This window comes from Odocoileus virginianus, chromosome 21 (assembly GCF_023699985.2).
Source record: "Odocoileus virginianus isolate 20LAN1187 ecotype Illinois chromosome 21, Ovbor_1.2, whole genome shotgun sequence".
NCBI lineage: Eukaryota > Metazoa > Chordata > Mammalia > Artiodactyla > Cervidae > Odocoileus > Odocoileus virginianus.
The window spans coordinates 41,975,012-41,994,245 of record NC_069694.1 but is presented as its reverse complement, the minus strand read 5'-3'; the positions used below and the strand labels follow the sequence as shown (position 1 = coordinate 41,994,245).

The window sequence follows — 19,234 nt, the reverse complement described above, 5'->3', positions numbered from 1 at the left end:
AGCTGTGATCGACACCACGTTGATAGATGCTCTGACAGGGGGATGAGGCGGGAATCGGGGACATAGAGAAGGAAAAGGGGAAACATAACACATTGCTCAACTAATAAGAGAACGGAAGCAAGAAGAACAAGAAAGAGAGTTGTGGCTTTCCTAAATACATGTAAAAGGACAAGGGAACACATGCTAACAAAAATAAAACCTCCACACTTAACTAGAAAAATAGGAAGAAAAAACCGAAGACTGAATCTTAATTATCGCTTTTAAAGCAAGATCTTTTTCATTACATCCTCACCATAGGATGCTCACACGCAGTTACAACTAGGTCGCTCGTGTATTTTCGAAGGTACATGCCACAATGTGTGGGAACCTCATAAAGAACGGAAAAAAAAAAAAAAAACCCACCCAAGTGGGGTGGGGGGAGGAAAAGGCAAAAGGACCCAGGAGAGTGAAGCCGGTAGAAGGAGGGAGGACAGGGCAGTCTCTGGCACCTCAGACTTCGGGCTCAAAGAGACCCTTGAAGATGCAAATCCAAATTCAACCTCAAAAATTTCCCAGCCTCCACCGTCTCTTTGATGCATTTTGTACAAGGACAGGACTTTTAAGGAGATGCTTTGTGAAAGTTACAGTATAAACGAAGCTGGAGTTTGAAAACATCACATTTTGTTCCTTGGCTCTCAAACTCGCTCAGTTAAAAATCCAGGCAAAATTATTATACCCAATACAGTAGCCATCTGTAATACCTCAGAACAGTAAACAAGAGACAGGAAGAAATGTGTCTCCATCTCCCTTAAATTGAAAATGGGGAAAACATTACAGGGTCAGACTTTAGCTCTATTATATAGGAATAGTCATGTAAAGATCCCTCTTCTTTTGTGTAAGGGAGAAATTGCATTCTGCTAGACATCGTATAAGTAAAGACGTTAACAATGCTCTAAATGAGCACTCAATATATTGCTTATTATTACTTGAAATGGGAATTCACTAGGAGGCAATTTTTAAAACTATCATTTAAAGCATTCAGTTGGTCTCATAGAGCATGGCCACTAGTCACACGGAAAATTTCTATCCCAGGTTAGGGTAACATTAAAGGGCTGATAATGGGAGCCAGAGAGAGTAAAGCATTAAATCCTCTGCAAATAGTTGAGAATGCTATGCCTTAGAGAAAGAGTAATTTTCTACAATGTGTAAGGCAATACTAAAAAGATGGTGGGAAACCCAATTTTACTTTTTGGTTGGTAGCATTATGCAACTTCGCTAGCCACCAGTGAGTGTAATGTCTCAGAGATGTGAACATGTAGCTATGTCAGACATTTATTCCCTCTGTTCTGGAGAAGGAAATGGCAACCCACTCCAGTATCCTTGCCTGGGAAATGCCATGGACAGAGGAGCCTGGAGGGCTAGTCAATGGGGTCTCAGAGTCAGACACGACTTAGCAACTGAGCACACATACCCTCTGTTCTAAAAGAAATATGGGAAAACAAAGTAAAATGCCCTCCCATAAATGCGCCAATTCGACGGACAGGAAAAGAACTGGAAAATGCAGTTTCACCAAAACAGCCAGAGTAGAGATTCCTTTTCATCAGACTGTCAAGGGGTGGGGGTAGGGGGATTTTCTGGAAGCCAAAGAGATTAAATGACGACTCCTACATCTGCCCCCTCCCCCGTTAAAGTGTCGCAACTAATTCGAATCCCATTTACTCCTTCATGTTAATTATCTGGACTCCCTGAGTCATTTGGAGCTGAGCTCCAGGTGTCCTGGAGATTAAGAGCTCGAGAAGATGGGAATTTTTGGAACAATAACTAGTGGGAACCGTTTACTAGAAGGGCCGAGGGTAGGTGGCTGCGTTGTGTATTTTGCGGCAAACCTCACCTTTGGAAACACTGTTTTAACGAAATCACCCAGCGTCTTACTCTATTTGCGTGACTGTTTTCCCTCCCCGTGGCGCGCGGGGTGTTTCGTTCGCTGATTGTCCTTAGCATTGCTGCAAGTCTTCTGATGAGGTACATTTAAAAGGGGCTTTTCTAGAAAGCATTCATTTTTTTTTTTTTCTTTTAAAAAGCTTTGTCTGGGAAGGAGATTGACATTTCCACGCGAAGTCTGTCTCTTCAGGGAGGAAAGCTGGGAGACACTAGTCGGGCGAGGCAACCCCGCGGAAGACGTTCCTCCCTCCTTTACAGGTTCAGTGAAGTTCCTGGCAAAGGTATTTGTGTCGCGGAGAGGTCCCTTCTAATTCGTGTGGGGGCTGCTAGTAACATACACAGCCGCCTTTTGGGGCGCAAGGTCCGGGACCTGGTGGGTGTCGCGAGCGAGAGACACCGCCGCCCCCTTCTCTCGGATGTAGAGGCAGGTTGTTCGTGTGAACTCGAGCGAACGACTGGAGGTTAGCTGCTGCAGGTTCACTCCTTCAGGATGTGGGTTTCAGGGGGCGTTTTGATGTGATTTTTAATTCCGACTGTGAAACAATTGCTCAGGACTGGATTGCTGTTGGTTTTCCCCCTTTTGGTGGCTTTGGTTGGTTGGGGTTTACTTTGGGAGCGAACTGTGACTTGTTTTATAGCAACACTTCCTTCTGCGCCGGGCGCCGACGCCCGCGCTGCGCGTGGGGGGCGAGGCGACCACCCTGCGCCGGAACAGGGAGAGAGGGGGGCTGCGAGGACGGTTCTCGAAGTCGGCAGGGTACATATAGACCAGCCCCCCGCGGGTGCGGACAAGGGGGCTAGACTGACCCCCACCCACCCCAGAGACCCCTCCTACCTGTGGGGGGAAGGGGTCGCTTCCAAGTCAAGTCAGCTGCAGACACGCCAATGAGTACTTAATTACAGGCAAGAGGGGAAAGCGCGGTGCCCTTCAGAGCCCTCCCCGCCTCCTCAGTCCTAAGCCCCCGCCCGGGCTCCGGGTCTCCCCCTTTGTGTGGCCTGGACTCTCTCCCAGCGACAACTTTGGTGGGATCTCAGAGGAAGGAGGTGGCCGGAGGAGGGGGTACGGAAGAGGATGCTGGAAGAGAGACGCGAGGGTGAAGGACTAGAAAAACGAATAATGTGATTCCAGGGACGGAACTCCAGCAGCCCTCCATTTCCCACCCGGCGTCACCAGGGGACTAAAGCTGTGGGCATCTTCAGTTTAACGGACTTGTCGGAAAGCTGGGGGGGGGGGGGGGGGGGCGGCGGAGAATGGCAGTTTGTGTCCCAGGGGTTCTTCCGCCTCTTCTCGCCTCCTCCTAAGACAAACAAACTCAGCCCCCCAGCCTCCGGGGTAACCGAGAACTCAGGGGACCGTGAAAACGTCCTTCCCAAATCCGGCCGCCTGCTGACGCCCGGCTCCCGCGGGGCCGGCGCCCGTTGGCGCCCGCAGCCTAACGTAGCCCCGCGGGGTCGGCTCCAGGCGCCCGCGCGCCCCTGGAGTCCTCCGGCGGCGTCTCCCCGCGCGAGTGCGGGCCGGGTCCTCCCGCTGCCCGCGAGGGAGGGCCGCATCCCACCCCACGACCTGTGGGCTCGGCCGGCAGACCCTCTGCCCACGCGCAGCGAGAAGAGGCAAGTCGGGGTGTTCGCGGACTAGGACAAGGGGAGCCCGCGATAGGCTCAGAGAAGCGGCAGAGGCCGGAGAGAGGCCTGCCACGCGCCCTCGCAGCTCGGCTTCGCGACCGGAACCCCCGACAACGCGCCACGGGGACCCGGCCTCCGGCGCAAAGGAGTCCGCGTGAAAGTCTGGAAGGGGATCCCCAGGAAGGGATGGGACGGGTGTGAGAGCTGGAATACAACTGGGCCGCCGGGACGGCTCGCCTCCTGGGCTGGACGTGAAAGTCTTTTCCCTCCTTTCTGAAAACTTTGCTCAGGCGCCTTTCACTTGCTGTGCGGACCTGTCTCGGCCCGCCCTTCGGCCCCTCCCTCAGCCGCCGGGTCCCCCGTCCACCCGCCCTCTGGCCCGGGACGCGCGCGGAACCGCCGCGCAGAAAGACCGCCCGCGCGCGCGAGCCGCGCCTTATATCCGCGGAGGGCGGCGCCTGCGCGGGGCCCGGCGCGGCGGCGCGGCCTTTGAAGTCGTGGCGGCTGCCGCTTTCATCCTTTCTTTTTTCCCTTGCAGGCCCCTTTGTGTGACTAAATTTGGAAAGAATATGGATCTGAGCCAGTCATTCCACGTGTGCTCCCAGCTCCCAGCTGAGAAGGCCAAGGGTTCTCTTCCGGGTAAGGAGACAGGGAGAAAGATCAAAGAGTTTGGGGAGCTGGATCTGAAATGTGAATTGAAAATAAAAATCAAGCCTGGACACATTCCAGTTTCTAAAGCAAAAGCAACCCTCAGCAGAGGCCGTCTGGCTAGGACTCTTGTGCCTCCGCTTGCTATACTCTTTCTTTGCCGCAACCATTTTTGAGCACATGGAGTGAAATAAAGAAGGCATAGGGAAACACTTACTTTCTCCAGATTTTGTTTTGCAATAATTTTATTAGGGAGAATACCTTGTTCATAATTGCCATTATGTGAAGTCGAATTTCTTCAGCCATAAATATTATCTTATTTCAGTATGCTTAGCACTTTCTTCTGCAGCCACGTTTGGGGAGAGAACGTTGACACACACGTGTGCACACGTTCCTTGTGCAGGGCTGCTTTTTCTTCACACCGTACAGTGTACTGTGTAGTTTCCTTCCAGAGAAGTCTGGAAAACCAGTGTTAAGACTTATTTTACCAAAGCACTCACTATCAAAACTGGTGTCTATGATCTGATGTCCTTTTATTGATGGACTTTGGAAATCTTTTCTGACACACTGACTGGCCAGAAAGTTTCTGTCTTTATAGTAAACACAGCAACAAAGAAAAACCCTCTAATGTCTCTTATTGAATGGACTTCTTGAGCAATATTCTGGTTTTTTTTGGTTTTTTTTTTTTTTGTTTTTTCAGAACAAACCAACATAAAGAGACAGCTTTGCAATGGTGTACTGTGAAGTGTCGGAAATCCTGGGTTGGAAGTGGGTACCACCACTTCCCCTCATGCTGTGCTGACCTCAGGCAAGCCATTTAACCTCGTCCAGGCTCAATTTCCTTTCTGCAAAATAGGTGTAATAATAGCCAATGTGACATGATTGTTGTAATGATTCAGTAAGTCAATGCATGTGAAGTACATGCAAATGTCAGGTATGAGGCAAAGATGACTTTTAAGCCATCCTCTAAGTTTCAAACAAAAAGCTTTTAAAGCACGAGCAATCTTTACCACAGGACCAAATGGGGATGGTTTCACACTTAGACATCTCTTGCTGTGACCCTTGCCACATCTGCAACAGTTGTGTTGTAAAGGCATCAGAATCACTTTAGGGTTTGTCATCCCAGGAGTGAGTATAGTGGGAGAACAAACATTCCAGGAAGAGAGGGAATGTGCTTTAACTCTTCCTAATGTTTATGATGGACTCTTAATGAACTGATAAATGGATGAAGAAAAATGGCACTGGTATAGACTTTTTTCTGTTTTGGCTGCACCTACGGCATGCTGGTTTCCCCAGCCAGTGATCTGTGCCCTCTCCAATGTAAGTGAGGGGTCCTAACCTCTGGACCACCAGGGAATTCCCTAGATGATTTTTTTGTGAGGCATTTGACACAGCCAACAATGACTCTGTAAACAGCTCTGGTAATGTGATGGCCTATGAAAGGAGTTTCCCTGGTAGCTCAGATAGTAAAGAGTCTGCCTGCAGTGCGGGAGACGAGTTCAATCCCTGGGTCGGGAAAATCCCCTGGAGAAGGAAATGGCAACCCACTCCAGTATCCTTGCCTGGAAAATCCCATGGACGGAGGAGCTTGGCAGGCCACAGTGCATGGAGTCGCAAAGAGTCAGACACGACTGGGCGACTTCACTCACTTATGAAAGGAGCAATGTGTATATGGATAATATACTCAAAACAACAGAAGTAAGGATACAAGGAGAGTGACTAGAAGGGTGTATAAGAGGTGTTCTTGGGACAGCAGAAATTGTTTCAGAATTAAATGTGATTGCATGTCTTAGATTGAGGCATCTCAAGTTTACAAGGCAATAAAGTTTATGGCTGGGGCTGGGTGTGAAGTGACAGGAGTGCCACATGTGTAGCACTTCGGGCATTTAGCTGAGTGTGGTTCGTGCGTGATCCTAACCCAGGGTAACCCCACCGATGGAGTCATTTCCTGGGCTCTGCCTCCCAGTATAAATTTTTCACTGTGACCTGTATACAAAGTGATGAAAGCAGGAGTGAGGGGTATTTTCCAGTGTTCTGGTCTCCTTTTACTGTGGCCCAAGGCTGCTCAGGTATAGCACCCTTCTGAGATGTTCCAACTCTTCTGACTGTCTCTTCTAGCAGCAACATGCAAATTTCACAAATAGTATTGAAGAGACTCTACAGCAGTGTGGGGGTGGGGGAGCACTTAGATGGGGAAACCTTCAAATTATAACATATCCTTTCTCCAAAGTCCCAGGTGAGACAGAAGTACTGAGCAAGTGAACTTCAGTCCTTCCTTTCACTCTTCTTTATGGATGCAGCCATTTTAAAAATTTATTCTTGGCTGAAAGAGGAACATGGGGCCAAGGCGCTGAGGGTTCTTTCTTATTTTGGGGGTATCAGTAGAGAGGCCCTGAGAATACTCAGGGAAAACCTGGGGCCCTCTGGAAGAAAGTAATTTCTCTGAAGGTGGTGGGAGGCGGGGTGGGCATGATTAAAGGATTTTTCCTATTTTTGTAAATCTGTTTTCTCAGTGAATATGGTAATAGGGGTGTTTCTTGAATCATGGTAAATGTACCTCTTAAGATGGACAGCCTCTGTAGTCTGCGCAGGCTCCCTGGGCTGTAGGAGCAGGGCTCTGGGCTCTGTCAGCCCTGGGCCAGCGCCTAATCCCTGGTTTGAGGCTAGAAGCCAAAGCCACAACCTTCTTGCCTAAAGGCAAGAGCAGTACCAACAGAGCCATATGGAGATTAATGCAGAACAAGGTCATTAGTCTCATTGTTTATCCAGTTACTCGTAGCACAGATTTGTGTAAATTTCAACTACAGTGGTTGCAGCCTGCCTTTGATGTGTGTAATCTGTACATTTTAGTGCTCCAGGAAAGTGCCTGACTGACAGGAACTATATCCAGTACCCAGAAAACACATCTACACAGGCACAGTGAAGCATGTAGCTGAACGATTTTCCAATGAGTTCCATCAAAGTAAATAAACCAACCTGGAGGGTCAGGATTGAGCCTCCTTTTTATTATGACATGACTTTTGGGGTTCCTTGTGATTGATTTTTTATTTGTTTTCATTTGAAACTGGGTACCTATTTTAAACCTTCATCTGCCTCTCAGAAGAGGAAGGACTTGGCCTACCTAACATTTAACCTTGAGGATGCTTTCTTTTATTTGAACTTCTTCTGTCCATAAAAGCAAACTTAGTGGAGTTATTCAGACTAATTTATACATTTATCCAAGATACAGCTCCTAGTTCTTTCCTTAACTCTGTCTTGTGTGTGCTGTTATCCTTAAACTCAGAATTAGCAATTATGAGAGTAGTTCAGAAGGTAGACAGAGCCAGTACAAATAGTTTAGGCTTCAAAATTGTCATCTGGCTCAATAAAACACTTTTCTTTGGCAAAAATGAAACTAATTTGCTTGATCTGAATCTGACTTAAAGATCCTGCAATCCCACTCTGCCAATTACAGATCTCAAGTCCACTTCCCTTAGGTTAAATTGGCAGAAAGCAAAGGACAGAGATAAATTGCTATTCTATGAAGTTTGATAGTAATTTTTGACTGCCAAAAGATAACTTTACAGACTCTTAAATATGCTTTGAGGCTTAAATTGTCCAGATATTTGACCTTTGCTGTTTAAATTCTCTGGATAATTTTTAGATTATTTTACTTTGTAATGCAGGAACAGCAAATCTCCAGTGGCTGAGTCAGACAAGATCTGACTTCGTAAGATCTCTCTTGCCCTCCTGCAGTAACCTCCTAACATGCCCCACAACAGCCACGCGTCACAGTGCAGGCAGAGCCATTTCCTAGTTGTCGTGGCTTCCAGCTTGCTCCATTGTCAAGTGCATGCTTGTGCACGCGTGTGCACTCACACACACACACACACACACACGCCCACCCACCCCTTGGTCATTTACCTGTTCTTGCCTCGGCCCAGAAACTCCTGACCAGGTCGATATTCACAGGACTCCCTTTTTCACTTCATGTTTCTGCTCAGATGACAACTTCTTAGATCTTGTCATCTGAAAAATAGTCCAATCCGATCTCACCCCAATTCTAGGCACTCCATCTTTTACAGGTTTCATCTTTCCTCCCACTGCCTGACATATTTTTTATTCTTATTTATTACCTTTCTCTCCCACTAGAATATAAATTCTATGAGAGTAGGGACTTTGTTTTGCTATATCTCCACTGCCTCCAATGGCCCTTGGTGCACAGAAAATATGCCAGGTATGTATAGAATAATGAAATAATATAGGAACTTCCCTGGCAGTCCAGTGGTGGGGACTTCACTTTCCAGTGCAGGGGTATGAGTTTAATCCCTGGCCAGGGAGCTAAGATGTCACATAAAGCAGAGACAATATTGTAACAAATTCAATAAAGACTTTAATAATTGTCCATGTAAAAAAATCTTTTAAAAAATGAATAAAATGAATTATTGTAGCCTTTGAACCTTCAGTTTCCTATCTGTAATACCTCCTTTGTGGAAGGTCACATGTATTTGGTATAAAGTTAACTGACATATGTTATAAGCACTGAGTAGGTAGTAATTATAATATGGAGATCAGCACTGCCGATACAAATATCACACAGTTTAATTTTAAATTAAAGAAGTAGAAGAAACACGTTAATTTTAATAGTACATTTTATTTTAAGCAACATATCCAAAATATTACCATTTCAATGTATAATGAGAGATCTTATATCCTTTATTTTATATTAAATTTTTCAAATTTGGTGTGTTGTCCACGACCCTTGAGAGTGTGACTCTCAGGTTACAGTCTCGGGCCATTTGGAGGGCTCAGAAGAACATCTGTAGTAACAGGACTGTAGTCTGTCAACCCTTTAATGACAGGTTTTGTCTGAATCATGTTTGTAAAGCACCCCCTCCCCAATACCTTGCACAATTCCCTTAAAACAGTAGATGATCAAAAAAGGTATCAAAGACTATTATAACAATATGTTGTTATATACTTTTTTCTTTGCAAATATAGGCTTTCAACTTCATTGGAGAGTGAAATAAGTCTTTGTGAACCAGACTGAGATTGTGATCATCATCTTAAGTGTATTATAACAGTGCTTTGCACGTAATAGGGGCTCAGTAAAGAGCTGTTGTTCAAGTGTGTTGCTGAATTGTTTCTCTGAGTGTTGTTTTTTTTTTTTTTCATTTATTTTTATTAGTTGGAGGCTAATTACTTTACAACATCGCAGTGGTTTTTGTCATACATTGAAATGAATTAGCCATGGATTTACATGTATTCCCCATCCCCGTCCCCCCTCCCACCTCCCTCTCCACCCGATCCCTCTGGGTCTTCCCAGTGCACCAGGCCTGTTTTTTTTTTTTTTTTTTTTTACATTGTAAATAATAGATTTGCTATTGAACCTTGGGAAATATGTACGTTGAAGATTTCCTGTATCATTTTTGAGAATGACTTTCTCCTCCCCTGCAAAATTGCTAAGCTCAAAGTTCTGTAGGATCAAAGGTTTGTCCGGAAATGTGGAGAGCTCCCACTCCCACCCAGACTGCGTTTTCAGCTTTACTTCCTCAGCGGCTTCTTGACCACACATGGGCCAGATAGTAAATCTCCCTCTGTCCTGCGCCTGGAGTTTTCAACCAAAACACCTTCATAAGGCACTAGCCCCGGGCTTAGGCGAATGCTTTATAGTTGCAAAAATCATTTCACCCATTTCAGAGATTTAAGCTCTGATGCAATAAAGAGAGCAGGGTAATTTCCTCAAAGAAATGGGTGAAGAATCTTCTGGTACGGTATCTACATCCAAGGCCTTGGTGTACCTTTATAGTAGAAAATATTCTTGGGTATAAATATATGAATGTGTCATCCTTTTCTGTGACTTTGAAAATGACCTATAGAATCTTTCCTCAAAAATACAGAAAATTAAGCCTTAAGCTTATGCCACCACTGAAGTGAAGGGTATTGAAAGGAAAACAGTTATGTTAGCCATGATTCCTAAAATTGTTTTACCAGCAAGATCATGAAATATATATTTTTAAAAAATTGTCATGAGATGTTTAGACAAATGTAAGTTATAACTTTGAAACGTCTAGTTGTTTGAGTTAGGGGATTTATTAAATGAATTTTAATATAGCCATACCATTGTGTAGCTATGAAAATGACATCATACAATTTTTGTTCACTTGAAAAAAATATTAGTGGTGTATTGCTAAGTTGAAAAATCAGATTATAAAGGAATAAGCACAATCCTGCCTCATTTTTTTAACAACCCCTCTGTATATATCATTTATTAGCATGTTAAGTTCTATGATGGCAGGGTACTGTTTGCTTAGCACAGTACTTGGTGCCTGGGACAAGTCTGCCACAAAGTGGGCACTCAGTCAGGGTCTACTGAACATACTCAGAAGTGCAGAAACTGAAATACTGAGAGTAGTTTTCTCTGAAGAGTACAGACATGGATGGTTTTTGTCTTCTTTGTACTTTTAGAAACATTTATATACAGTGAATCAGTATTTATATGCAGTAAAAGAAGAAGTTTTAAAAATGTTAAATGTAATATGATACAAATATTTTAAAAATGAACTGATCCTAGAGAATTTTGACAATAAAAAAGAAAAAAAATAATTAATCAGCAAGTAAAAGAAGAGGATGAGGCGCTCATTTCAAGGCCAGCTAGTAGATATGAGGAAGCTAGTACAAAGAGGGCTCTGATCATTTACAGCAGTCAGAAAGGTGGGCTTGTTAATCGCTAAGCTAAAAGTTAAGCAGTGAAATGAGCAGGTCTTAAGTGTACAATTCAGTGAGTTTTTATAAATATATATATATATATATATATATACTTGTGACATCATCTTTCCAATCAAGATACAGAATGTTTCAATTGTCAGAAATTCCCAAAGATATGGGACAAACTTTTTTTAAGTTTATTTCTGCTTGGAGGGTAATTGCTTTAGTGTGTTGTGTTGATTCCTATTGTACAGCAACGTGCCTCAGTCCTGAGTATACATATAGCCCCTCTTCTCGAGCCTGCCTCCCACCTGCACTCCCATCCCACCCCTCTAGGTCGTCAGAGGACCAGGCTCGGTTCTGTGCATATGGCACCTTCTCACCCGCCGTCTGTCTTACACGTGGCAGCGTGTATGTCCATGCTACTCTCCATTCCTCCCAGCCTCTCCTTCCCTGATCTGTCCCCACGTCCATGCCCTCCATCTGTGTCTCTATTCCTTCCCTGCAAACAGCTTCATCAGTTCTATTTTGCTAGATTCCACATATATGCATCAACAGACAATATTTGTTTTTCTCTTTCTGACTTACTTCAGTCTGTATGACAGACTCTAGGTTGGGATGAACTTATTTTGAAGCAACTTAGGAAGCTACATTTTTGGTGACATGTCATTAGACTTCTTACTGACTGCTTTGCACATTTCCCTTAAACTCTATGATTTCATTTCTCCATTTGAAAAACTTGTCAGATTGAAATATGCCTTTCCAGAAAATGTGTTGCTAATGTACATTATAGGAAGGGAAGAAATGAAACTCGTAGTATTTGGTTGAAATACAGTTGAAATCCTGAATTGAAACACGGACCAAGTGAATTTGTTGAAATATTTGTGTTGCAGATTGTTTTTCAGTGTAATAGATGAAATGATATTTGTGGTCCCAACAGACACAGCAGTCAGAACAGGTCTGGGGTGCTTTAGACATGGATGTTTTGTGGAGGAGGCTGTGGGGTACATTGAGAAGGAAGTGATGGGGTGATTTCCAGGGGCAGCTGGATCCCAGAGACTTGGGAACATGGGGATCTTTGGTGGGTATAGAAACACAGCAGAGCGATAGAGCAGATTTGTGCGTCTCCCTAGCCCATGCCTGCTGAGTTTAACATTCCTCCAGCCTCTGATCTAGTCTAGTGGATACATGCAGTTAAGCTCAGCAAACAGGAGGGTCTCTTGGCTGTGGCACAAAATTGTACTCACTGGGTTAAAAAAAAAAAAGCATATTTCCTGGATTTTGCTTATAGGAAGTGTTAAAATATACAGACAGGATGTAGTCTGATGTTTTTTCCCCTTATTGTGAAATAGTTGACGTTTTTGTCTTCTTCTCTGTTTCTGTCTCTGTCTTTCTTCCTCTAATATGAAGATAAACCTGGACTTCCAGGAAAGGGAAAATTTTTATCAACTACAATATGGGTTCAAATGCCCATGCCAGAACAATCCAACCAGTAAACAGGTCAAAATTGTACAAAGGAGGGCTGTGGCATGAACTGCAATAAGTTTCAGGTCAAATGATTTCCTGTCAGAACTTCTTGGATTACTGTCCTGGTAGTCCAAAGAGACATGGCATGCTGTGAGGGAAGTAAAAACAGAAATGTGAAAACAACATTTAGGATTTACCCCAGGTATGTACTGCAGAACACTCCCAGTTGCCATCTTGCTTCTCGCTGCCTTCATCTGTCCCCCTTTTGTCGTAAGCCCTGCAGCATGTGGGTGTGAAATCGCTTGATAAACTGTTTTCACTGGTGAGCTATGAGAATTTCATAGTTTGATCCCTGAAAATGAAGGGAATTAAAAGCTGACAAGAAGGATGATTTGGTGCCTAAGGTGGTCAGTTGGTCACCACAAAGAGTCACTTAGGAAAGAAAACACCTTTGTATAGTGGCTGTGTTGGTAATAAATTATAAATGAGCCAAAAATTAAGATAATGAACAAGATCCATGTCTATGAGAAAGCCAGTTGGATAGAGAGATAGACAGTAAAAATTGTCATAATCTGTGAAAAAGAAGTTTACTTATTAAATACTTATTGTCTCTCCTGTTCACTAATAAACCAAAGTGGGAATATTTTGTTTGTTTTCTATGCAAGAGTTAATGTTCTATAATTAATTATATTCATTATTCCAACAATAACAACAGCAAAAATGATCTTCAAATGAAAATCATCATCATATCTATTTATTTTTTGATTACTAAACATGAAAAAGGATTGAAAATCAAGTGAGCATTATACTACATTAGTTACTGTGAGTATCTCACTTACTATGGTTTGTTTTTTTAAGAGCCTATTCTGTTTCACATAATGCTTGAAGTAAATTACATTTTCTACCTCTCACATTTGAATACAGGACTCTTATCTTAGGATTCCCAGCACTGTGGAAGAAACACTTTATGGAAATAACTCTATTTCAGCTATACTGTCTCTTTCTGTTCTTTTTTTTTTTAATTGCAGGGGGAAAAAAAGAAGGAAAAGGAAAAGAAATGAAACAATAATTTATAGCCTTGGACTATGATCCTTTGAATAAAACTGCTCTCACTTCTAATTAACCAGGGAGTGAATGAAATCCTATTTCCTTGTGGTTTCTTCTAAGATGAAAGAAGAATTCAAAAATCAAATAAAAATGATACTGCAGACATTACAACTAATTTAAATAGTTAAAAAAAACTCAGGACTGTAATCAGATCAACAGGCCACAGATTTAATTGAAAAGGAAAGAGAAATTTCTCTCTTTATTTTGGTAACTTAATTCACAATGTACACAAGTCAGGTAATTTTACTCCCAGCCTCTGATACTGTGGACGCTGATGATTGTGACTTTGTTCATCCGATGTGTTGATAGTGAATTTAAATGGAGCTAACTCCATCATCAGGCTGGAGAAAGTTCAGAATATTGCTTGCTTCTCTTTTTCTTCTGATCATCTCCTTTTTCCCGTCTTCTGGATTATGTTTATTTACTCCTTTATGTTTTTGACCGTGCTGGGCCTTTGCCGCCGCACGGGCTTTTCTCTGGGGGCTTTTCTCTGCTTTGCAGTGCACGGCTTCTCGTTGCGCTGGCTTCTCTTGCTGTGGGGCACAGGCTCTAGGGCACACAGGCTTTAGAAGCTGGGCTCCCAGCCTCTGCAACAGGCTTAATCAGCTGTGGATCAAGGGCTTAGTTGCTCCTCAGCATGTGGGATCTTTGCGGATCAGGGATAGAGCCTGTGTCTCCCACATTGGTGGGTGGGTTCTTTACCACTGAGCCACCAGGGAAGCCCCTCTCCTAGGTTATGGATGCCCCACCAGATGGGAAGAGAAAGAGATACATATTCACTGACTTATATAAATGACATACTTCAGGTCGCTTACTGCAGAGAATACATATGAAGAATATTTACCAGACATACCACACATATTATAGTGTGTAGCCAGTGTTTTTGTTCATGCAAAATTAGCAGAAAATTAAACCAATTATAAAAATCTTATGCAAACACCCTACTGTGGAAGAAAAAGCTATTTGGTTTTTTTAACCTGAGCTAATAAATTAAGCAGAGTTAATACTCAACGATACTTAAGTTTGTTGGGGGGAAAATCAGACATTTCTTTGGGCTCCAAAATCACCAACACAAAGAGGGTGGTAAATATAATACATTTCTCTTCACCCCTTCTCTCTCGAACACACTGTGGACTTGTATTTGGTCCCAGCTCTTCACCAAATCTGCTAAATCTGGTGGTCAGTTCTCAATCTCCTTATTTGACTACCATCAACATTTGACACTGTTGACTATTCTTTCTTCAGAGCTTTCTTGTTTCTAGGATACCGTCAGCTTTGGGTTCCTTCCTGGTCTTCTGGGCCACCCTTCAGTCTCCTCTGCCTGTTCCCCATGTTCTCCCTGACCTCTGGTGGGTGGACTGCCCCTGTGGCTCTGCCTCTCAGCCCCTTCTATCTGATTCGTTCACTTGTTGACCTCATCCAGTATATTTAAATATACTGTATGAGTATATTTAAATATACATCCAGTATACTCATACAGTATATTTAAATATACTGTAGATGCTAGCAACTCCCAGAGCCTTTTCTTTGACCTAGACCTAATCCCTGATGTACAGACTTGCTCCAAGTGCCTCCAGACCCTCCACTGGGATGTCTGGTAGGTCTCTGAAGCTTCACATGTTCAAAATGCAACTTCTGATTTTTCCCCAAATCTGCTCCTCTTTAGTCTTCTCTATCTCGGGAAACAATAGGTCTGTTTCTCTACTGCTCACGCCGAAAGCCTTAGCGCCATCCTTCACCCTAACATTTCTCTTGTTTCCCATATCTAATCTATCTCCAAAGTCTGTACTTAGTGACCTATAAAATGAGACCAGAACCAACTATTTCTCACCAGCCTGGTTCCAGTTGCAGTTATCTTTCTGGATTTTGACAATAGCCTCCCAACTAGTCTCCCAGTCTCTGTCTGTCATCTGCAGAGCTGCCAGGGCGATCCTCTTAAACCTGAGTCAGGTCAGGTCTTTGCTTTGTCCCGAACTCTCCAGTAGTTTAGGATTCCACAATGGTCTACACGCCTCTACATGACCCCCACTCACCCCTTTTTCCTCTCTTCTCTGCCTCCTTCTGCTCTTCCCCTTTCTGACTCTGAACCAGCATTACCAGTTTCATTGCTGTTTCTCAAATCTCAGGCGAGTTCTTGCCCCACGGATCCCTACATAGACCATTTGCTCTCTTTGTAGTTATCTTTCCCAGATCTTCACATGGCTTACTCCCTCCCCTCCTTTGGGTCTTTGTGAATACTTCTTGTCAGTAAGGTCTTCTCCAATCACCCTGGTTAAAATTAGAATGTGTCCCCAGCCGAGGGTCCCCCCATATACTCTTTTCCTCCTTTGTAACACTTATTGCCAGCTGACATCCTGTACATATTTTTCATTTATTTATTGACTGTCTTCCTCACTGGGGTGTAGTTTCCTGGAGGAAAGGGATTTTTGTACTTCCTTCATTGCTGTATCTCCAGACACCTAGAACAGTTCCTGGTATACAGAAACAGCCCCACAATTATTTGTTGAATGAAAAAATATCTATAAAAATTACAAACACTGGTAGCACCTGGAATTTGTATACTTTACCCTTTGTTATAGTTGTGAGCTATGGCTGTTGTGGAGTTTGATATTTATAAGTAAATCATATTTTAAATGAATCCAGGGAGCTATTACTGGAAGGAATTTGCCGTCTTTTCTTTTAAGGGTAAAAAGTCCTTTTTAGAATGACTGAGCATACTCTCATTTGTCTATGTTGTCAACACAAATTTTCATCCTAATGACTTGCTCCCATGGAGAAGACACTTTTTGACCCCTCTGTTGGGCAGGCAGATAGGATGAGGCTATTTCTAACTGATAGGGAGGAAAATACATTTAATTTTAAAATATTGTAAAAAGTCTGTTTTTTCAGCAAGCTGATATGGATGAGATTTGACCAGGCTCCTTAGAACAGTTACTGGGTTAGGCTCAGTACCTTCTGAATTACTTTAGGTTTACCAGGTTATCTGCTTTCCTGGGCTAGAGGAGTCTTAGTTTGGTGGTGTGGGGGATGATTTTGAGTGATTAACAGGATCTCCATAAATGCATTTGACTCAAGTAATGAGAGAACTTCCTTTCATTTATTTAAAAAAAATGTTTTTTTAAATTGGAGTATAGTTGCTTTACAGTGCTGTTTTTTTCTGCTGTATAGCAAAGTCAGTCAGTCTAAGTATACATATATCCCTTCTTCTTTAGATCTCCTTCCCATGTAGGGTCATCACATTGAATCGAGTTCCCTGTGTTATACGGTAGGTGCATTAGTTATCTGTTTTATATATGGTAGTTGTAAATCATCTCAATGTCAGTATCAAGGGGGAAGGTGGGTGTGGAATGAGTTGGGGGATTGGGATTGACAGATGTACCCAGTTTCCTTTTGTCTTCTCTTTCAGCCTCAGTTTGGTATCTAGCAGCCTCTTTTGGAGCCCTGTCCATGTTGCCACCTTCATCAAGTCAGTGTCCTCCTGCCAGCCTTCCAGCTGCAGCACTTGTATTCTTTGCCTGAGTTCATCTCTTGCCTCTGTGGCCTGCTTTGCTGCCCTCAAGACAGCCTGGTAATGCTGGGAAATTAATATCCCCACAATCAACCTTTAACAGTGGTTGGTGTTCAGATACCCCAGCTCTCTCACCCACTGTGTGGGTTTGTTCTGAGGTGTGTTCTGCACTGGTTCCCAGAGTTTGCCCAGGGGGATTAAGCCCCAGTTGCCCAGAGTGATCACTGGCTTGATAATACATCATTTATTGGCTTCCTTCCCTTTTCTCTCTCGCTTCCCAATTCTTTTATTTGTGTTTCCATGTTTCCTTCTCCTTTCAAGTAAATGATTTGCAATGGAATTCTTAAGCCCAAACTATACTACCAGTAAGGCTTTAACCACTTCTAGTACTGTTGATTGTTATTGTTGTTTAGTCACTAAGCCATGTCCAACTCTTTGCAACCCCATGGACTGTAGCCCGCCAGGTTCCTCTGTTCCTGGGATTTCCCAGGCAAAAACACTGGAATGAGTTGCCATTTCCTTCTCCAGGGGATCTCACACACCCAAGGATGGAACCTGTGTCTCCTGCATTGGGTGGCGGATTCTTTACCACTGACTCACGGAAAGCTGAAGCTCCAGTACTTTGGTCACCTGATGTGAAGAGCCCACTCATTCTTACCCTGATTCTGGGAAAGACTGAAGGCAAAAGGAGAAGGGGGTGGCAGAGGATGAGATGGCTAGATAGCATCACCAACTCAATGGACATGAATATGAGCAAACTCCAAGAGGTAGTAGAGGACAGAGGAGCCTCGCATGCTGCAGTCTCTGGGTTTGCGAAGAGTTGGGCATGACTTAGCAACTGAACAACAGCAACAAGTGTTGATCTTCCTTGTTACCAGAGAGCTAGTTCAGGACTCAGGCTGGACATCCTGGGTTATTGAGAGCATCTTGCTAGAATTACTAACAATTGTTTTGTTTTCAGTATACTAATTTTTCAGTTACCTTCTATGTATTATGCTAATTATTTTATATTTACTGTTGTGATAGAAATGAATCCATTTAAATTTAAAAAATGAGTTGGTTTAAATGCAGTGTTTATTAAATAGCAGGACTAGTGGTAAAGTAAATTGACAAAATTCATGGAGTAAATGGCTAAAATATGGGGAATACCCTGCTGTGGGTTCCTGAGTTAACTTTGTGGGATCTTTTGGGAGCAGAGAGTTTCCCACCATACTTCATGTAGGGAGTTTCCTGCCGTGCTTCATGCTTCATGCTTTGCAAAACAGCAACCAGTAACGTGGTGGCAATATTATTTTATGCTGTTTTCCCCATAAAGTTATTGTCTTCCCTTACAATTTTAAATGCTTGGACATGTTGAATAAATTTGCTTTAATGGTATAATTTTTAAATGTTTCCTTTTGGAATACTGCACCTCTTCTTCCTCCGTTACCCCTCATCTTTTTTCTAGGAACAGAAGGAAATAGCTATCACCCATAACCTCAACATCCAGAAATAATTACTGTTGACAGTGTGTTATATTTCCTTCCTGCTCTTTTCTAATAATATACGTAAATGATGTGTTGAACCCATTCCAGTAAAGCTCCCTGACTACTATAAGCAAAGCTCATTTTTACTTGAGTCACATTACTCATGGCATTAGACACTGCAGATCCTTCTGGAAGGAGCCTCACTGTGACATGCTCGCCTGTCTGCCCTCCTGGGTCAGCTCCTTTTCGTCCTTGTAAAGGCCCCCATCTCTGCTCAGTTCTTTTTTTTTTTTTTTTTTTATTTATTTATTTTTTTTTCTTCCCTTTATTTTTATTTGTTGGAGGCTAATTACTTTACAACATTGCAGTGGTTTTTGTCATACATTGAAATGAATTAGCCATGGATTTACATGTATTCCCCATCCCGGTTCTGCTCAGTTCTTAAATGTGGGCCTTCCTCTGCTTCTACCTGAGCAACCTCACCATCACACGAAACCTCCTGCACGCCTGCTTCTTTAAGTCCGACTCCTATCCTTAAACCCAGATGTATGACTTCCTTTCCTGGATATCCCAGGCCATACCGCACTTCTCACATCCAGAGTTACACTCATAATTTCACCCCCCACACCTGTATTTCTTCTGTAGATCCAGCCTCATTAATTTAGGCAGAAGTCAAGATATCCTGCTTGACTCCCTGCTGTCTGTCCCTCCTGCAGCTGGTGAGGACCCACGCTCCCTCCTCTCGCCCCACAGCACTGTCTCCACACGTGGCCTGTGGTGTTTGTGCCCCTGGCTCTGGGGGAGCCTT

The 19,234-nt window shown here is 43.3% G+C and overlaps 1 protein-coding gene across 1 annotated transcript; it reads left to right on the top strand.

Annotated features, from left to right (window-relative positions):
* The first annotated feature begins 1,778 nt into the window (after window positions 1-1,778).
* Window positions 1,779-18,340, top strand: LOC110142660 (uncharacterized). The gene is made up of 7 exons (XM_070452390.1): window positions 1,779-1,832; window positions 2,111-2,381; window positions 2,559-2,677; window positions 3,050-3,531; window positions 4,082-4,182; window positions 16,859-17,020; window positions 17,489-18,340. The coding sequence occupies exons 1-6, from the start codon at window positions 1,779-1,781 to the stop codon at window positions 16,969-16,971; spliced, it is 1,140 nt and encodes a 379-aa protein (XP_070308491.1). The 3' UTR covers window positions 16,972-17,020; window positions 17,489-18,340.
* The last annotated feature ends 894 nt before the right edge of the window (window positions 18,341-19,234 follow it).